General features: G+C 34.6%; 1 protein-coding gene and 1 long non-coding RNA gene across 2 annotated transcripts; both read right to left on the minus strand.

Moving 5' to 3' along the window:
• Positions 1–10,466: 10,466 nt before the first annotated feature.
• On the minus strand, positions 10,467–11,729 carry LOC113562526. Its single transcript, XR_003406951.1, has 2 exons — positions 11,083–11,729; positions 10,467–10,982 (listed from the first exon to the last, which is right to left on the minus strand). It is a non-coding gene; the product is annotated as an uncharacterized LOC113562526 (long non-coding RNA).
• A 4,086-nt stretch (positions 11,730–15,815) lies between these two features.
• Positions 15,816–17,774, minus strand: LOC105282903. The gene has a single exon (XM_011345213.2). It carries the CDS (start codon positions 17,772–17,774, stop codon positions 15,816–15,818), a length of 1,959 nt encoding a protein of 652 aa, XP_011343515.2.
• Between the last annotated feature and the right edge of the window lie 1,178 nt (positions 17,775–18,952).

Genomic DNA, 18,952 nt, shown 5'->3' on the forward strand with positions numbered 1-18,952 from the left:
AAAACGTGACTTTTCATCGGTAAATATTCGCAGTATACATTATGCTATATAAAACGAAATTGATCCAATATAAATATTGTCTATGTCGCTTCCATCATATTTGCAAGTAAATACATTTATTCGATCTTTTTATACACACAAGAATATTTGAAAATTATCGTTCTTTACTTACTATGAAAGGAGTAATAAAACGTTAAAATGTTAAGTTAGAGATTACAACTGTGAACTTTGCTATGTAGAAGATGGCAAATTTATTTAGAAGCATACAATTATATAAACTCGACTTTATTTAAAATGAAATATAGGTATATTTCATTTTAAGTAGGGTTACTATGGCTGCGTTCGAAAATTCACTGCCAGTACTGAAAGTCTATAGTGTACGTGACATAAACTTATAGACTTTCAGTACTGGCAGTGAATTTTCGAACGCAGCCATAGTAGGGTATATTTCATTTTAAATAAAGTCGAGTTTATATAATTGTATGCTTCTAAATAAATTTGCCATCTTCTACATAGCAAAGTTCACAGTTGTAATCTCTAACTTAACATTTTAACGTTTTATTACTCCTTTCATAGTAAGTAAAGAACGATAATTTTCAAATATTCTTGTGTGTATAAAAAGATCGAATAAATGTATTTACTTGCAAATATGATGGAAGCGACATAGACAATATTTATATTGGATCAATTTCGTTTTATATAGCATAATGTATACTGCGAATATTTACCGATGAAAAGTCACGTTTTCCTCCATACCAGCTTCTTTCTTGCAGATACAGCATGATCTTATTACCATTATTAATATAATCTCATAAATTTCGTCTCACTTTTTGTATGCACGTTCAGTAATTCGGTATACACTGTTCTTCTCTCTAACTGCGAGCCTGCGAGTAGCGAGAACTGAACTTTCCTATATCTATAGATACGATAAGGGGCGTGTTCGTTCTCCCCACCAGCGACTAAAAGAGAAGGACGGGTCTACTCCACAAGGCTATGTCTGCACCATGATGTTGCCGCGCTGCTTTCTATGGTGAGGGCCGGTCTATCTCTATAAGTCTATGGGTTTCACGTATGTGTCATGAATGTAACCTATAAAAGTGATTTATTCATTTATCGATAAAATGACGATAAGATGTAAAGTATGCGGCAGATATTGGTTAAAAATGTGATAAAAGTAATTGAAAATATTCAGACGCATATAAAGGATATGTATCTGCTTTGTGCTACAGTCGGATTTAGAATAAGTAAAGTAAAAAATTCAGTTAATAGAGTTGTTTTCACTGAAATTATTACAGGTTACTCTCAGGGCCAAGATTTTTATTGTAATCACAGAAATCAGCTCATAAATCTTATTGTTTCTATTTACATAGACATAAGATAAATAAGATTTCATCACATAGCACGTGAAAATAACGAAAAACCAAATAAAATACGTAAAAAATTAACTAAATTAATTTTATTTTCTCATGACTGATTCCTTGTAAAATCATCCCACAAAGTTTGATGTAAAAGTACTACTATAAGTTTATAGATACTATAAGTTAGAAATAGTATTTATATTATATTAATATTGTTTATATTATACTACTAAATAACATGCTAATGATATTTGCTATTATTTCTTTTCTCAATCATATCATTAATTTTTATATCTTCTCTTGTTTCCTTTTCCCGGAAAAATAATTCCTTCCTTCTTACATCCTTATAAAATATCTCCAGCTTTCCATTTTCAATTTCCTTAATTCTGAAGTTTTATAATTATCTGCTTGTTTAATAGCCGTAAAAGCCCTTGCCGCTTGATTTTTTATTATACTTGTTTATTTATATTCTTTAAGGGAATGCTGGAGCTGCTAGTGAACTTCTTCGCGATGGCAGCACCATCGCGAAGAAGTTCACTAGCAGCTCCAGCATCCCCTTAATATATCATTTGATTATATTTCTAATGCTTCATCAGATATTACGTCCCCACACAGAAAATAATTTGTATTAGATATCTACTGGATATTTTTGGTGGATATATGAATATCCATGAATATGTAGGAAACAGCCAGTGGACATGCCTTAAATATCCAAATGTCCGCAATACGAGGTTGCATAAATATCCATGGGATATGTAGACCAATATCTATTGAACGTCTACATCACTATCCTCGGGATATTTATATATATAATAGATATCTAGTGCATATATATTAATATTCAGTGGATTTCTCCGTGGATATTCATTCATGATATCGTTAGTGTAAGACAATAAATGGAACATGACTCTAAAATTGCAAAATAACATAGATATAAATATAAATAAAATGTCAATAAGAAAATATACATTTAATTGCACATAAATAGTAAAAATTGAACAGAATTTTGATTGCAGAAATACTATATGACAGAAATGTGATTATAATGTCACCATGATTTATTAAGAAATATTAAGAAAAGAGTACTGGATCGGTTTTCCGGATGGTTATTTATAAGGTGATAACGCAAATGTTTCTTGCGAGAACGTCATGCCTGGCCTGGCCATCTATCGGTCGCTTGGTGAATCAGAGGCGGGAATCTCCATGGACCATGGATATAAATAACATTTTATAGATATCTTTGATAGCTTCGTAATAGACATGGATATGTGAATAATATGTAAATATCCACTAGATATCTTCAATAATTACTTGGTGAATATGGATATATAAATAATATATAAATATCCAAGAGATATCCCCCTAGTTATTCTAGAGATATAGATATTTTGTATATCTATTAAATATCGATACGTTACCTCAATATAGTTAGCAGACAAATATGATAAATCTTTTTTTTTATTGCAATCGTTTGGGAATCGTTTGGGAAAGTTTAGGAAACAATTTTTAGAGTTTGGGAAATAATAGTTTTTTAATAATTAATGAAAATTAGTTGAGCGTATAGTTATCATTCCAAATAATGTTCTTTTTCGCTTCTTTCAACGCCAAATCATTTGGGAAATACGCCTGTAATGTTTTTAGAGTTTGGGAAATAATAATTGCATCTCAAAATAAAGTTTCATGTCATCAACCAGACGTCAAGCCAAAACTCTAGGGATTTTTTGACCATAACCTATATAATGGAAAATGTTTATAATCTTCGATATATCTCATTGTTTTCTAATGTTTTCTATTGCAATCATTTGGGAATCGTTTCGGCAAGTTTAGAAAGGCACTTTCACACTTTGGGAAGCAATAATTTTTATAATTAAGAGGATCCTGGAGTGACTAGTGAAACAGTGTTGCCATTTGCACTCATACACATACAAAAATTACAGTTGAAATGCTTTTTATAAAAATTTCGCAATTTGTACACACAAAAATTGCGGCGGCCACCACTCGGGATAAAATAAAGGAATATAATGAAGCTTTTCGAAGTGACTTTAGAAGCATAATAAAAAAGAAAGGTGTATTCTCCTTTACAGAATACAGAATACATATAAACTTTCTTACTTTAATATTATTAATTTTTTATACTGGGAAAGTATATGCTTGGGTGGAAAAGCATGAGGAGACGGGCTTCGCCCGTCACCTAGTACTCTTCCACATAAACGAAATAACAAAACTTTCAAGAAGACCAAAAGTACTGCGTGGAAATTACAATATAGAACCTTGCTTTACGTGGAACCTCGCTTCACATGAATTGAAAACCTATTTGGAATCGTACTAATTTGCATTGCAAGTACACACGCGTTTAATTTCGCGCACTTTGACGTCACCGCGTATGCTCGGTCAGTGTGCTCTACGCCGGTAGACCGCCGGTATGACAGATTTCCTAACCCCGAAACTGTCATTTTTCAGTAGATGATAACTTTCTTTCTAGTTGAGAGCGACGATTTTCCTTCTCGCAATCGTATTTCCTCATCAAAATAAACGATATTGCAAAGTTAGAAGGAAATCGGTGAGGAAGCCCGTCTCCTTCAGTTTTACCGAAGCGAAAAAGAACATTATTTGGAATGATAACTATACGCTCAACTAATTTTCATTAATTATTAAAAAACTATTATTTCCCAAACTCTAAAAGTGGTTTCCTAAACCTTCCCAAACGATTCCCAAATTATTGAAATGGAAAACAATGAGAAATATCAAAGATTATAAACGTTTTTCCATTATATAGCCTATAGTCAAAAAGTCCCTAGATTATACTGCACGTCTGGGTGATGACTTTCAACTCGATTTTGAGGGGAAATCATTATTTCCCAAACTCTGAAAACATTATAGGCATATTTCCCAAATGATTTGGCGTTGAAAGAAGCGAAAAAAAAATTATTTGGAATGATGTCTGCTAACTATACACTCAACTAATTTTCATTAATTATTAAAAAAACTATTATTTCCCAAACTCTAAAAGTTGTTTCCTAAACTTTCCCAAACGATTGCAATAAACAAATAAGATTTATCATATTTGTCTGCTAACTAGATTGAGGTAAAAAATGTATACTTATATGTAATTGAATATATTAGCAGTTGCTGTTTTGAGGTTACGTAGACTTTACGGAACTTGAGAGCGGCCAGGCGTCCGTGCTACGCCCATATTTTTGCATTGAGCAATTTGAGAAATACAACACTCATTATGAAACAATAGAACCTCGTATTTCTTTTATACCATGTGCCAATTGTAGAAATATAACGAATCGTTATTTATCAGGTTATACGAAGATAATACATTCATACAGCTGTATTGTGACATCTGGTTTAATTGATATGAAATTTACAATCGTTTCTGGCAGTCGTGACATTCGTTCTATTTGCGTATTTACAGTCTCGTTAATTATATCATCATCTATTGATTACAAACATATTATGTATCACCCATAACTATTTTGTAGCGTAATTATAGTCAGGAGAATAAAGAAAAGCATATATTTTACATTTGTGTCTTATATTTACATTCTTCAATCTTACATATTTCTTATTTCATAATAGTTGTATTTTATTTGTTATACGGAGAGCGTAATGCGCGATTGCGCTTCTTTGATTTAGGACTTTACTCCGCAAGCCTCCCCTTTCACGCCTTTCCTATGGTTCATATTCATATTCTCTCCTCTGTCTCCTCCAAGCCATTTCCCCCCACTCTCAATTATGAGTGAGAGAGAGAGAGCACCACCGCAGCGCTACTTCCATTTCTCTCTGTCGTCTTCAGCTCGCCCGTAAGAGCGCGCAGTCTATTATATACGTCTATGGTCTTCGCATGGGCGCCATTTTGGATCCACGAAGTGAGACAAATATATATTTGTTTGCCACTCTAACTTACTGCACCAATACATTTAAGGAGATCCTGGGCCCGTATTCATAGTCGGAACTTATATTTAAGCCCGTCTTAAGTTTATCTGCAGATACTCCATAGCCAATGAAATGATTCATACAGCATCTGCAGATAAACGTAAGACGATCTTAAATATAAGATCCAACTATGAATACGGGCCCTGGAGTTGCTAGTAATACCGACAATCTAGTGACTTTTTTTGTAAACGCTTTACTCTTTATTGATTTTACAGAATGGAAAATCCTTCTCCACGATAAAAGTACATACTGAAATACATTCAAAAGTGCTTGATTTTATATAAAAAATGAAGAAAAATTTTAAACTTACAGTTTTCTTATAGACTTTGACCTAACCCTCTACAATGATTTTCTTAATATAAAAGTTTGGCAGCTTGTACGCACAAAAGTGAGGAACTTTTGAATGAAGACAGAATGAAGGAATATGAGGCGGCTTTTAGAAATGAATTTAGAAACGTAAGAGAAAAGAAAAGCGTGTTTGAAAATTTTGTACGTACATCTGAGTTAGAAATCATGGCCAAGAGTCATGCAGACTACAAGATTAGTTGCTCGATATTGCGAGAGATGGCGCTACTCGATATGTCCCTGTGGCGGTTATGCTCGTAATTACTCGTAGAACGAAGTATTCACATGGCAGGATTGATAGCTTTGGTTCTAAAGAACTCGACACGTCTTCGTAACCGTAATAAATCAGTCTTTATTCTCACTCTAGACTAACTGCGTCGAACAAGGAAAAGTTTTTATAACTAGGACTAAACAATGAAAAATCAACATTATTAACTTGGTATACAAAGAAAAATCGAAATCTCGCAAAAGGAACTAAAAACTAACTAGGCTAGGGACATGTCTCCCCACATCCCCTCGACGGGCGCGTATTCGGGCGCTGGGACCGGCGTTGCCACATATCCAGAAGGAAAAAAGCAAATTGTGGCAACAACGCGACGGACGATACGGCTACGGCAATAGGTCTGTTCTTTTTAGCTGCACTGCTGAACTAGTGCAATACGTTAAAGTGAGAAGTATATTTTTTCTCACTCTAACTTATTGCACCAGTTCAGCAGTGCAGCTAAAAAGAACAGACCTAATGATAGACGTGGAATACGGGACCGTGCCGGCATCAATGCCGCGATACGCGTCTTTGGCCCCCGCACCAGCATATGCTTTATATTTTCTATAATACAATACTTTATGCACTTTGTACGTACAAAATATTATTAGAGATGCGAAGTGACTCCACTGGGAATAGTCAATCGCGACTTTATCGGTAATACGTTTGCCTATGATTTCGATACTCCAAGATCGAACGCTCTCTTACTCAATATTGTAAGGTTCGTAAAGCCGTAGACGGCCAAGAGAGGCGCTATTGCGAGCAGCCTATCAACTGATGCCCCCTTGGCGCAAATATGTAAGTGATAATCGAGTTGACAGCTCCGATATCAGAGCGATGTACGGCATAGGACACTCCATCGAGACGTGAAGCGAATAGGACGAAACTCGCTTACACGAGAGTCACTTCGGAATCATAGTATTAGTATAATTGTAATAAGTAAATTACATTCAGTAACTGGTCTGCCAAAACACAGTATCGTTCTATTACGTAACCCGCTCAGAAAAGTTTAACCATCCTTATAGAACATCCCATCCAAACAAATGGAATCGTGATTAAATCTATTATCCTTTCAATATGTCGTCGCGCGAATAGCCACGTGTAATTATGTGCTCATCGTTATAGTCGTTATATTAAATTGAATAAACAGTTTTGCACGTTCAGCAAGTTATATGTGATGTACTTTATTACCTGCTAACAAATATGAATGACCCCGACTCGGGAATGAAGGATTATTAGGGCGCTTTTAAAAGAAAGTTTTTGCGCGTAGTAAAAAAGATACGTTTCTGCAAAACTTTTGATGCATACGATTTGCGTGAAATCAGGGCCAAGAGTAAAACGTATGTCTGTACATATGCTGTACGTACATATTTACGTACAGACATACATATGTACAGACATACATTTTATTCAACATAAAAAAATTATTTAATTCCGTGTGCCCCAGCTCGCGACCTCCCCTTGAAAGTGAGAGAGTGTTGCTTTGTATATTCAATGAAAATATGTAATATGTAATACACGATTACTATTATATATGTTTTTTTGTATAAATGTATTTTTTAATATGTATCTGATCTATATCTTTTTTTTATTATATAATGTATTATGCTAATATGCTAGGAATAATTATTATATTATATGAATTTTATTAATCATGTATTACATACCATAACTTTTCCTTTATATATGAAGCAATACTTTCTCACATAAATGTAACGAATGGCATAGAAAGATACATACGAGATGCATAAAGAGGAAATCAAAATTAAAAATAGATGTATACATTCGTCAGTCATTCTTTACACTTGTAATCATGTTACATGTATATATGTAGTACATGATTTAAAAAATTCATATAATATGACAAATATCTTTTGTATATTAGCATAATACGTACATTGTTTAATAAAAAAACACATATACCAGGAATCGAACCCGCGACAAACTGAAACCCATGATTGCGCGAGACGCTACACCTAATATGCCACGCTACGCGTCACAACTACAAGTATCACCTTTATTTTAACTTATATCATTCACTATTATTACTTAATACAATTCTCAAGAAGATGCAAAAATTATTAAAAACACTCGATGAGACAAATGTTCCTCTCTCTTTGCTGGAGCAGAATATTTTACCTCTGCACAGCAAAGTGACTGATGAATCTTTTTAGATGCATTTTTACGCATCATCAGAGAGACGTCTCCTTTCGAGACACAAAGCGTGCATTACCTGGAATCTCCTCAGCTCATTGACGCTAGTAATAGCGACATGAGCATTCAAATAATTAGAAGAAATTGTACCGATCATTTGCGGTGCATTTTCTTTGACGGTTTCAAACTGCATGTGTATGACAGCATACCGGCTGTACATATAACAAATTAGCAGCAAAGGAAAAAGATTATATTCGCAAACGTTTATCCCACTAATAAACGTGAGCGATATAATTTTTGAAAAGGTGCAAACACAACCGGATAGTACGAGTTGTGGTATTTATGCTGCCGCCTTTGTTACAATTGTAGCGTTGGGAAAAGATCCATGCGAGGAAAAATATTCCAATGACATGAAACGCATGAGACGTCATTTTCTTACTATTTTACAAAGTAAGGAACTGACGCTTTTCCCAACATAAAAACTATACAACAAAGCCAGATGCGATCAATTTGTGATCTGGCATGTACAACAAAGCCAGATGTATAATTCCTGGGCTGCTATAAAAAGTAAAGTCACATATGCCATTTCGAATGACGTAAAAATGTCGGCATGAAACGTCATTTTCAAAGGCATCACATACGTGGCGTTTACTTTATATCATATATGTAGTAATACATTATTACTCGAGGCGTTTGCGTTAATCACACGAACGCTTCTTGCAAATAAATGCGTTATTGCTCATATGCTTCGTATGAGCAATCGGAGAGACGAGACAATATACAGGGTATCCCAGACCTACCGTATCACCGGTTCAGGGTAGACTCCTGATGTCATTCCAAGACAAAAGTTCGTCTGGTAAAATGTCAAGGGTGGCGTAGTTTTAGCGCTATAAGGGGTTGAAGATATCCTACCCATGTACAGAATTTTCCTGCGTTCAGGGACGGCTGGTTTTCTGTCATCGCGGGAGCGCGCCGCACTTCACATATGTTTTAACAGTTCCGCGTGTATCGCGATTTCGTGCAATATAAGCGATCAGTCCGTCTTTTCTTGTCGATCATACTGCCGATATCACAGAAAGTCGGACAGTAACGCGCGAAAATCCCGCGAAAAATTAAGATCGAATTGATCGGTGCGCGATGCGCGGGGTCCCTTCGACCCGTCGTCACTGAACGCGGGAAACGTCTGTACATGGATAGGATATCTTCAATCCATTATAGGGTTGAAACTACGCCACCCTCGACATTTTGCAAGAGGAACTTTCGTCTCAAAATGACCTCAGGAGTCTACCCTGAAGCGGTGATACGGTAAGTCTGGGACACCCTGTATTGGTTGCGTCTCACGGGAATAGGCGTTGGAGGGGCCCATTCTATTTATAAAATATTATTTTATATCACGAAAGGATACATACATTGATCCATATTCAGAACGTGCTTCTAAAGATGTTAGCGCGCTTTTTTGTCGTTCTATCCTTGTTTTATGTCTACTGAATGATAAAGATAGAACGACAAAAAGGCGCGCTAACATCTTTAGAAGCACGTCCTGAATATGGACTATTATTTTTATATAACATATATAATAAACGTTTATACATACATACCTATACCTACCTACATACATACATATATATGCACGCGCGCGTATGTATATGTGCAATGTATGTATGTATGTATGTATATGTATTTTATATATAAAGTATTTTATATATATGTATATATATAAAGTGTTTTAACATGCATCCTACAAAATAAAATTTTCTCGTTACTATATAAAATAAAAATAAATAAATATATACACTAACAATAAACATTAATATATCGTTAACAAATTTTCTATTATATAATATGAAATAAATAATCGCAATTTATAAATAGCATTTTTTTCCTGTATAATTTTTCAAAAATTGTAAAAGTTTCCTAAAAATATTTGTAGCGTATTTGTAGCGAAAATATTTAAGATTGCTAAACCCGCTGCAGTTTGTATGTACTTTCCCAGCCAGCAAAACAGTAACATAATGAGCTCTTAAAGAGGTCATATTTGAGAGTATGATGTCTTACAATACCATCAAAAAGATATCATAATGATATCATAATGTTGCCCAATGCGTCGATTTTAGAGGAAATGAAGACATCATAGAAATGATGTCGCAAAGAGCTCTTTAAAGTGACATCTAATAGATGTCACAAAAGCCTTTATATTGGGAGGTGGACAGTGACCGAAATAATGTTATTAATAACAGCTAGGGCAGCGATCACTTAACTGTTCTCTTAGAGAGGAAACGTGATAAGTTTCATTGATATATATGGAATTTATCAATGACACTTTTCTTCTTTAGCGGAACAGTTAAGTGATCGCTGCCCTAGCTGTTATTAATTATTTCTGTGGAATATTTTCTATAAAATAAGTGTAGGATATAACGTATAATTATTTATTTTTTCTTAAATAAAAAACACTTATGCAATATATCTGAAAGAAACTTATGTTTCTAATGTACGTATTAATATTGTGTATAAAAAGAATGTATCATATATAGCGCAATAACATTAAAATATAACAACAGTTTAGAATCAAAAAGTTATTTGGTTTCTTTTTTGCACTATGTTCTCACAGTCTGAATATAAAGGTTTAGTTCTCTATACGAAAAACAACTGAGTATATTGTAATATGAGAAAAACGAACTTTTGCTTTTTCTGAAACGAAAACTTTTGCAATTTACATTACAAACATATTATAGTATTTACTGCAATAGAGAACTGTGAAAATATTTTTTAAACGTTCATAATGAGTTTTAGAACATATTTTTCTTTCTCATGCCGTTTTGCAGCTTGATTTATTCTGTCACCAGCGTGTTGCAACCAATTTTTTATCACAGTCTGAATAGCATGTGATGAAATATTTATATCCTTTATAGCGATGATTGTTCCTGAAAAAAAATGTTTAATATTAATAATGTTGTATTCACATATCCATTGACTTAATTGCTCGTTAAAGTTAATACTTTCCTGGCGTCTTAGAATATTTACATCACAATTTTCTCCATTATCACTATCCAACTCTGATGATTCCATATCAGAAACAATAACATTGGAACACACATTATATTTTTCTTGCCGAGTCTGATTTGTGTTTCTGGATGTGCTTGCACATAGGTTATTTTCAATATTTTCACTTTGAGCAACTTCAATATTTTCACTTTGAGTTGCATGCAATTATGTAATTCACTTTACAGAGTCTTCTGTTTTTTTTGACTTGCTGACAGGCTTTTAAAATCTTTGCGGAAAGACATTCTAACATTCACAATAACAGTTTTGCAGGTTATCAAATCTAGCTATAATATACCGAGGTTATTGACTATACTGAGAACACATTATGATCTCGTTTCCATGACATCTTTTATATTTCTTTCTAAGGATAACATTGCGAGTTCTCTTATTAGACATTTCTACAAATAGACAACATAAAGAGCTCGTTTCAAAGATGTCTCTTAGAATGACAACTTAAAGAACTCATTAATCCAAAAAAATCCTTTATTAATGACCAAGGCTGGCAATACAAATGGGTGTGGACACGACGTTTCGACCTTCTCTTTCGGTTCTTTTCAAGTGTCGTTACAAAGTCATTTTCTAAATATAAATTAATTAAAACAATAATAAGAAAAAATAAGAATACAAATTATAAAATGAAAACATAATATTATACAATATAAAAGGCTACCTACTGGCAGAAAATAACTATAATTATGTCAGATAAAACTAACAGAAAACACGTCCGCAACCTTCCAGGAACAGCGACCGAGTATCTAGCTCGAGGGAACTTATGTGTTATTCACCAATGTATCGTAAACAACCGGCAAGTTTTCAGTATCCCTCCTCAAATTAACCGAATTCGAGTGTTTCTTAATAAAAACCATTTCCGCTATTTCCCTCTTTTTCCATTGTTTTTCGCGATGTACAATTTTGACATTTTTCCAATCAAATTCGTGATTGTTGACTAATCTATGTTTACTTACAACAGAATGGTTATTTTCATGTTTTCTAATATCACTCTTGTGTTCCTTAATACGTGAAGCGAGGTGTCGTTTTGTCTGTCCAATATAACATGTATCGCAATCTAGGCAATCGATTTTATAAACAACACCTCTCTGTTGGTCAATGGTTAGAACATCCTTACCTCTTTTCACAACACAGTCGAGTCTTTTCAGGATAGTATATGTAACATTAATGTCAAAGCGTCTAAAAAAGTGTATAATATTCTCGCTAAAATTCTTTACGAAAGATATATTAACAAACTTTCTACCAACATTTTGTACTATCTTATCATTAGTCCGAGATTTGTCTCCATGCAAAATATATTTCATACGTTTGTCAATATGATAATTGATAAATTTCAAAGGGTAACAGTTATTCAATAATATATTGCGGACAATGTCAATATTATGAACATGAAAACGACTGTCGGACAATCGCACCGCTCTATCAACGAGACCCGTAACAACACCAATCTTATGCTTGTCAGGATGTTCAGAAAAGAAGTTTATATATCTCCCGGAAAACGTTTGCTTTCTAAACCAATTCGTTATTAATGTTCCATTATCTATACTAACTTTCGTGTCTAAAAAACAAAGTGAGCCCTCATTTTCAATTTCAAATGTGAATTTTAATCTGGGGTGATAATTATTGAAAATCTTAAGAACATTAAATATTCTGTCTTTTGGTAAAATGGTAAATATGTCGTCAACGTATCTAAAAAAGATTGGAATGCTGAAATCGAGCGATTGAATACAGTGGGTTTCCAAATCTTCCATTACAATATCAGCACAAACAGGAGATATTGGCGAGTCCATCGGACAACCAAAAATCTGTTCAAAAAATTTTCCATCAAAACTAAAGTTAGTCGACCTCAACACCAATTGTATAGCATACTTAAATTGGTCTAAGTTAAATTTGGTGACATCTCTAATCATGTGCCATCTTTTCTCAATACCCGCAATAACCAACTCACTAGAAACATTCGTAAAAAGTGAAATGACATCCAGAGATATTAAAACCTCATTCTCTTTAATCTTGATATTGCTAATCTTTTCCACAAATGTCCAACTATCCTTAATATACGATTTAGGTTTGGGAATAGATTCACTCAAAATTTTTTGTAAAAAACAAGCAATATTGTACGTTGGACAACCGATTGAGGAAACGATAATTCTTAAAGGGTAACCGGGTTTGTGTATTTTTGGTAACCCATAACATCTCGACAAGTCATAAGAAGTACTATATAATTGTTTACAGGTGTCATCGTCAATTAATTCATTTTTGAGCCAAGTCTTGACTAAATCATTAAAACGCGAAGTCAATATCTTGGTAGGATCCTTGGTAAGTTTTTTATATGTAGTACTGTCTTCTAACAATTCATTCATTTGATTGATATATTTCGACTTGTTCATAATAACAGTGACCTGACCTTTATCCGCTTTTGTAACCATTATATCGCTGTCACTCCTCAAAAATCTTTTACATGTACGAAAGGCATTAATAATGTATTTATCTACAATGTTTGTGTGTTGTGTGAATTATAAAAACCTCTGTAACAAATTAATTAGAATATTTCGAGAATCATTCATAATCACATTAGAAAATTTTGAACAACCAACTTCAAAGTTCTTTATAACATTTAAAATTAAATTTTCTTTGTCAAACTTATCATACTTGTCCAACGGTAAAGCAAATTTGTCACCAAGGCTAAGAATATTCAACACATTGTCAGGTATCTTTCTATCGCTAATGTTAACTATCCACTTATTATTGTCAATCTTTAAGAGAGGATTAGTTGCATCCCGCCTGTGTAGCAATCTTTCAAATTTTTGAACTAATTTCATTTTAACTTTAAACCTATGTCTTCTAAATCTAATGTAATTTGAGTCAAAAAAGTTTTTAACAATCTCACAAGGTAAAGATATGAACCTATTCTCTACCTCTCTAAGTTTTTTTCCAAAAAAATGTATACTAGAATTAGCATCTTTAATTTATAAATTCAACATCCTGTATTGGAACCTGATTTTGTGATTAAAAAATTGTGTTTTCTGTTAGTTTTATCTGACATAATTATAGTTATTTTCTGCCAGTAGGTAGCCTTTTATATTGTATAATATTATGTTTTCATTTTATAATTTGTATTCTTATTTTTTCTTATTATTGTTTTAATTAATTTATGAAGTAACAATTGTTCAAATCAGCCAGGAATTCATTCAATGACAACAAATCTTCAATCGACACACTGGCAATTTAATTGTTGCAAAGTACACAACGTGGCCCTTTTCATGTGTAAAATGTCTTTTTCTACAATAAAATATACAAAATCAACATCAATGTAATATACACGGGGATACTACGATTTCCGGAGCGCCAAGTTTTGACCGTGGATTCTTCATCTACAGGCCATTACAAACAAAACTTAAAGAGTGGTGAAAGTGGCTATCTGGTTTAATTTAGGAGATATGGAGGTTTTTAGTTGGAATTTGAGTAATCGACAAAAACGCTTTTTTGCCAGTTGCAGACTATTTTCGCGTTATTCAAACCAATATAGGGTAAATATTGACAATAACGGAGCCCATCCGGATGACCTTGATTTTGACATATATTATAGAGGTCTTCCTGAGTGATCTTCAAAAAGTTTTAACCGTCGCTCGTTGTTTATTAAAAAGTTATTTAAAAAAAAGAAATTTAATGATTTTGCACGACTTTTCAACTGTCCACGCAAAGCAAGGACTTGAGTTTGACATATATTACAAGGTCACCTTCCTGAATAACCCGCACTAGGTTTCACCTGTCGCTCGTTGTTTGTCACAAAATTATTAACAAAAAAGTTTAATGACTAGAGCATAATTTTACGATACCATATACGTTTACGAAAGAGTATATTTGATCGAATTTTAGCATTAAATCAGAAATAAATTTGAGGTAGGTTATATTTTCCGAAACTGGAACCCCGAACACATACGATCGTTTTCAGCCCGCTTCGCGGGAGGGCGGGAGGAAGGGGCTTTACTCCTCTCCCCCGCCGGAACTGGTGGAACAGATTTCACCGTACAGATTTTGATCACCTGGTTTATGGCACGGATCCCGGCGGGGGGGAGGGGCATCGCCCCTCTCCCCCCGCCCTCCCTCGAAGCGGGCTGAAAACGAACGTATAAGTCCGGGGCTCCACTTTCGGAAAATATAACCTAACCAGATTAGGTTAGGTAAGGTTAGGTTAGGTTAAATGACTTTTCTTCCTTCGTTCATATTCGTCGTTTATGTCTTTCAATATTCAAAATAACTACTATATTTTCGAAACTTTTTTTTAAATAACTTTTTAATAAACAATGAGCGACGGCTAAAACTTTTTATAGTCTGGAACTAGCAAAAAAGCGTTTTTGTCGATTTCTCAAATTCCGACTAAAAACCTCCATATCTCCTAAACTAAACCAGATAACCACTTTTATCACTCTTTAAGTTTTGTTTATAATGACCTGTAGATGAAGAATCCACGGTCAAAACTTGGCGCTCCGGAAATCGTAGTCTTGCCATATACACCAATACGCAAAATAAAAATAACTTTTCCTACAATAAATTATACAATGAAATACACACAAAAAGTAAATTAAAATATAACAAAAAACTTACTGACAGAAAAAGACACTAAAATAAAATAAAATAAACTCGCGGGAAACAAAGCGACCGAACACGGTGAGAGCGCCTTGGAGAATGACAAGTAAACACTGTCAAGGTGGCACCGAGATGTTTATCAGAATCTGATCATATATACCGGGTAGTGAATCAGTATCCTTCTGCAAATTAATGGTATTATCATGTTTCTTAATCAATATCATCTCGGCAACCTCCCGCTTACGCAAATGTTTTTCTTGGTGTAAAATATCAACATGCGCCCAGTCGAAATCATGGTCATTGTCAACACGATGTCTACTAACCACAGACCAATCACCCTCGCTTTTCTTTATATTGGACCTATGCTCACCAATTCGCACAGACAAGTGTCGCTTAGTCTGACCTACGTAACATGCGTTGCAAGCGTTGCATTTAATCCTGTATACAACGTTAGTTTTTTTGTCTCTCGAAAGCATGTCCTTACCAAGTTTGATTAAACGGTCCAACTTGCTGAAGACAGTACAGGCTACTCGAAGATCACAACTCATGTAAATTCTACGCAATTGCTCACTAATTCCCTTGACATATGGTATAGCTATAAACCCCTTTTTTCTTTCATTGTTGTTAGGCACAGTTATCTCTCCATCATTGTCACGAACATCCCAGTATCTCAATCTTCTCAAACGGATCGCAATGTGTCGATTAACAAACTCACGAGGATAACAATTGTTCAACAGAATCGACTTTACAAGTTCGATATTCGTATGGTGGAATCTTCTGTCCGACAATAAAACAGCACGGTCAACCAGACCCGTGACAACACTGACCTTATGTTGTAACGGATTACTGGCGTGAAAGTTAACATATCGACCCGAAAAGGTAGGTTTCCGGTACCAATTCGGAATAAGGGTCCCATTGTCGCGAATGATTGTAGTGTCTAAGAAGTTGAGAGAGTTATTGCTTTCCATTTCCACAGTAAAACACAATCTGGGATGGTAATTATTAAAAGCCACCAGTACGTCGTTAATCCTATCAGTAGGTATGACCGTAAAAATGTCATCAACATACCTTTTGAAAATTTGTATCTTAAAATCAAACCTCGGAAAGCAACTCATCTTAAGATCATCTAAAACAATGTCAGCTAAAATCGGTGACAACGGCGAACCCATAGGACTGCCGAAAATCTGGTCAAAAAATTGTCCGTCAAACGCAAAGCTAGTCGAAGTCAAAATTACGTTAATCGCGTGCAAAAATTGGTCAAGAGAAAATTTGGTAGTAGGCTCAATCAAATGCCACCTATTTCTTATAGTCCGCATAACCAACTCACTCGGAACATTGGTAAAAAGAGACACGACATCGAAGGAAACCATTGATTCATGTGGCTCAATGGTTGTACCAACAATCTCGCTGACAAAGTTCCAACTATCCTTTACGTAGGAATCAGGTTTAGAAATCGAGTCCGCAAGCACACGATGGAGGAAAGACACCACACTATATATAGGACTACCCACCGCAGAGACAATTAACCGTAAAGGAACCCCCGGTTTATGCACCTTCGGCAGTCCGTAACAACGCGGAATGTTACCGTTCGTAGTGCGCAAGTACCCATACGTGCGATCGTCTATTATACCAAGTGCAAGCCAACCCTTAACTAAATCCTGAATTCTATTAGCAACCCATTTGGAGGGATCTTTGTTTAATCTTAAATACGTGGTTTCGTCCTCCAACATACGCCTCATTTGCGCGATATAATGATTCCTGTCCATAATTACAGTGACCTGTCCCTTGTCCGCCTTAGTGACCATTAAGTCATTGTTTTCTTTCAAAAATTGTTTGCAGCAAATAAAAGCTCTACCTATGTACTGTTCAACAGAATTGAACCGTTGTTTTTTGTTAACAAACTTATGTACGCAATTAGAGACCCGGATCCGTGTCTCATTAATAACATCGTCAGACAAACGCAGACCAGCACTCTCAAAACTCTTTAAAACCTCCAACACTAATTTGTTCTTATCATATTTACTCCTATTGTCAAAAGGTAAACCGAACTTCCCACCAAGACTAAGAACATGCATCACCTCAACAGGAATATCTTTTTCACTAATGTTCGTTTAATTAATTTCGTCCTGGTATCTTTATTCGTGAATTCTTGGAGTATAATGAGATTCAACTTGGATTACACGAGCTTCGTATTAGGACGAAATTAATTAACAAATTTAATTGGATTCGTTGTAAATATTATTCTGATGACAACGTTCCCTTGTGGAATTTTTTAGATACAGACAGAAGTAAATGGATTACGAACATTAGTGAAAAAGATAACTGCCGTTTGAACAAGAAGTTTGATACTTTTCATCGGCGACACATTCATCGTAACGCAAATAAGGAAAGAAGTATACATTCCGTTGTATGTTTGATTATTGGCACAGATAAGGATATTCCCATCTTAAACTATTCCGATATCAGCGTTGAAACGTCGGAAGAAGCTGCCCCGTCATATTAAAACCATTAGTAACTTGCATTTTCTAAATAAACAACGAAATATCATGGAATCTAAATCTTCTATTATACAACGGTAACAAACCGTGATGTATCAGCTTCTATCGTCGTTAAACGTCAACGTCGATAGAAACAGAACGTTTATATTAAAGCCGTTTATAGCGAAAAAGTCATGTATACTTTTTCGCTATAAACGGCAGATAAAGAAAATATTACACTTTTCATATTATGACTTATTCTCAGATTAGTTATGAAGTGCGTGACGAGTTTTAACCATGTATGTTAAAACTCGTCACGCACTTCATAACTAATCTGAGAATAAGTCATAATATGAAAAGTGTAATATTTTCTTTATCTGCTGTACGATGAATATCTTGCAGACCAAAAGTATAAAAATTGTTACTCGAATGGCAGTTCTCAGGTCTGTAATGGTTTGTTACTTGCTTGCCTCGCGCATGAATCTCGTTTCTAATTACGCCTTTTCGGAACTTGGGTTGAATGTGCAATTTAGTCTCAACAGCTTAAATATATTCACTTTAATCGTCACTAGGATTTCGGCTCGATTACAAATCTTCGGCACTGATCGAATTATGATATATCACGCGGATTCTACACCTATTCTTGGCAAGCGCTCGTCTTCGACTAACTGTCGAATCGTCCTAAGCTATTTGTCGCGATTAAGTTGTGGTGCTGGGCTCTCTAGAGGACGCAGGAACTCTCAACAAACAGATTCCATACAATGGTCTTTTTGTAT

The sequence above is a fragment of the Ooceraea biroi genome, chromosome 9, assembly GCF_003672135.1.
Source record: "Ooceraea biroi isolate clonal line C1 chromosome 9, Obir_v5.4, whole genome shotgun sequence".
NCBI lineage: Eukaryota > Metazoa > Arthropoda > Insecta > Hymenoptera > Formicidae > Ooceraea > Ooceraea biroi.

Coding starts and splice junctions, on each gene's coding strand:
- LOC105282903 (XM_011345213.2), bottom strand. CDS start 17,774: ATGCATGTTCTTAGTCTTGGTGGGAAGTTCGGTTTACCTTTTGACAAT.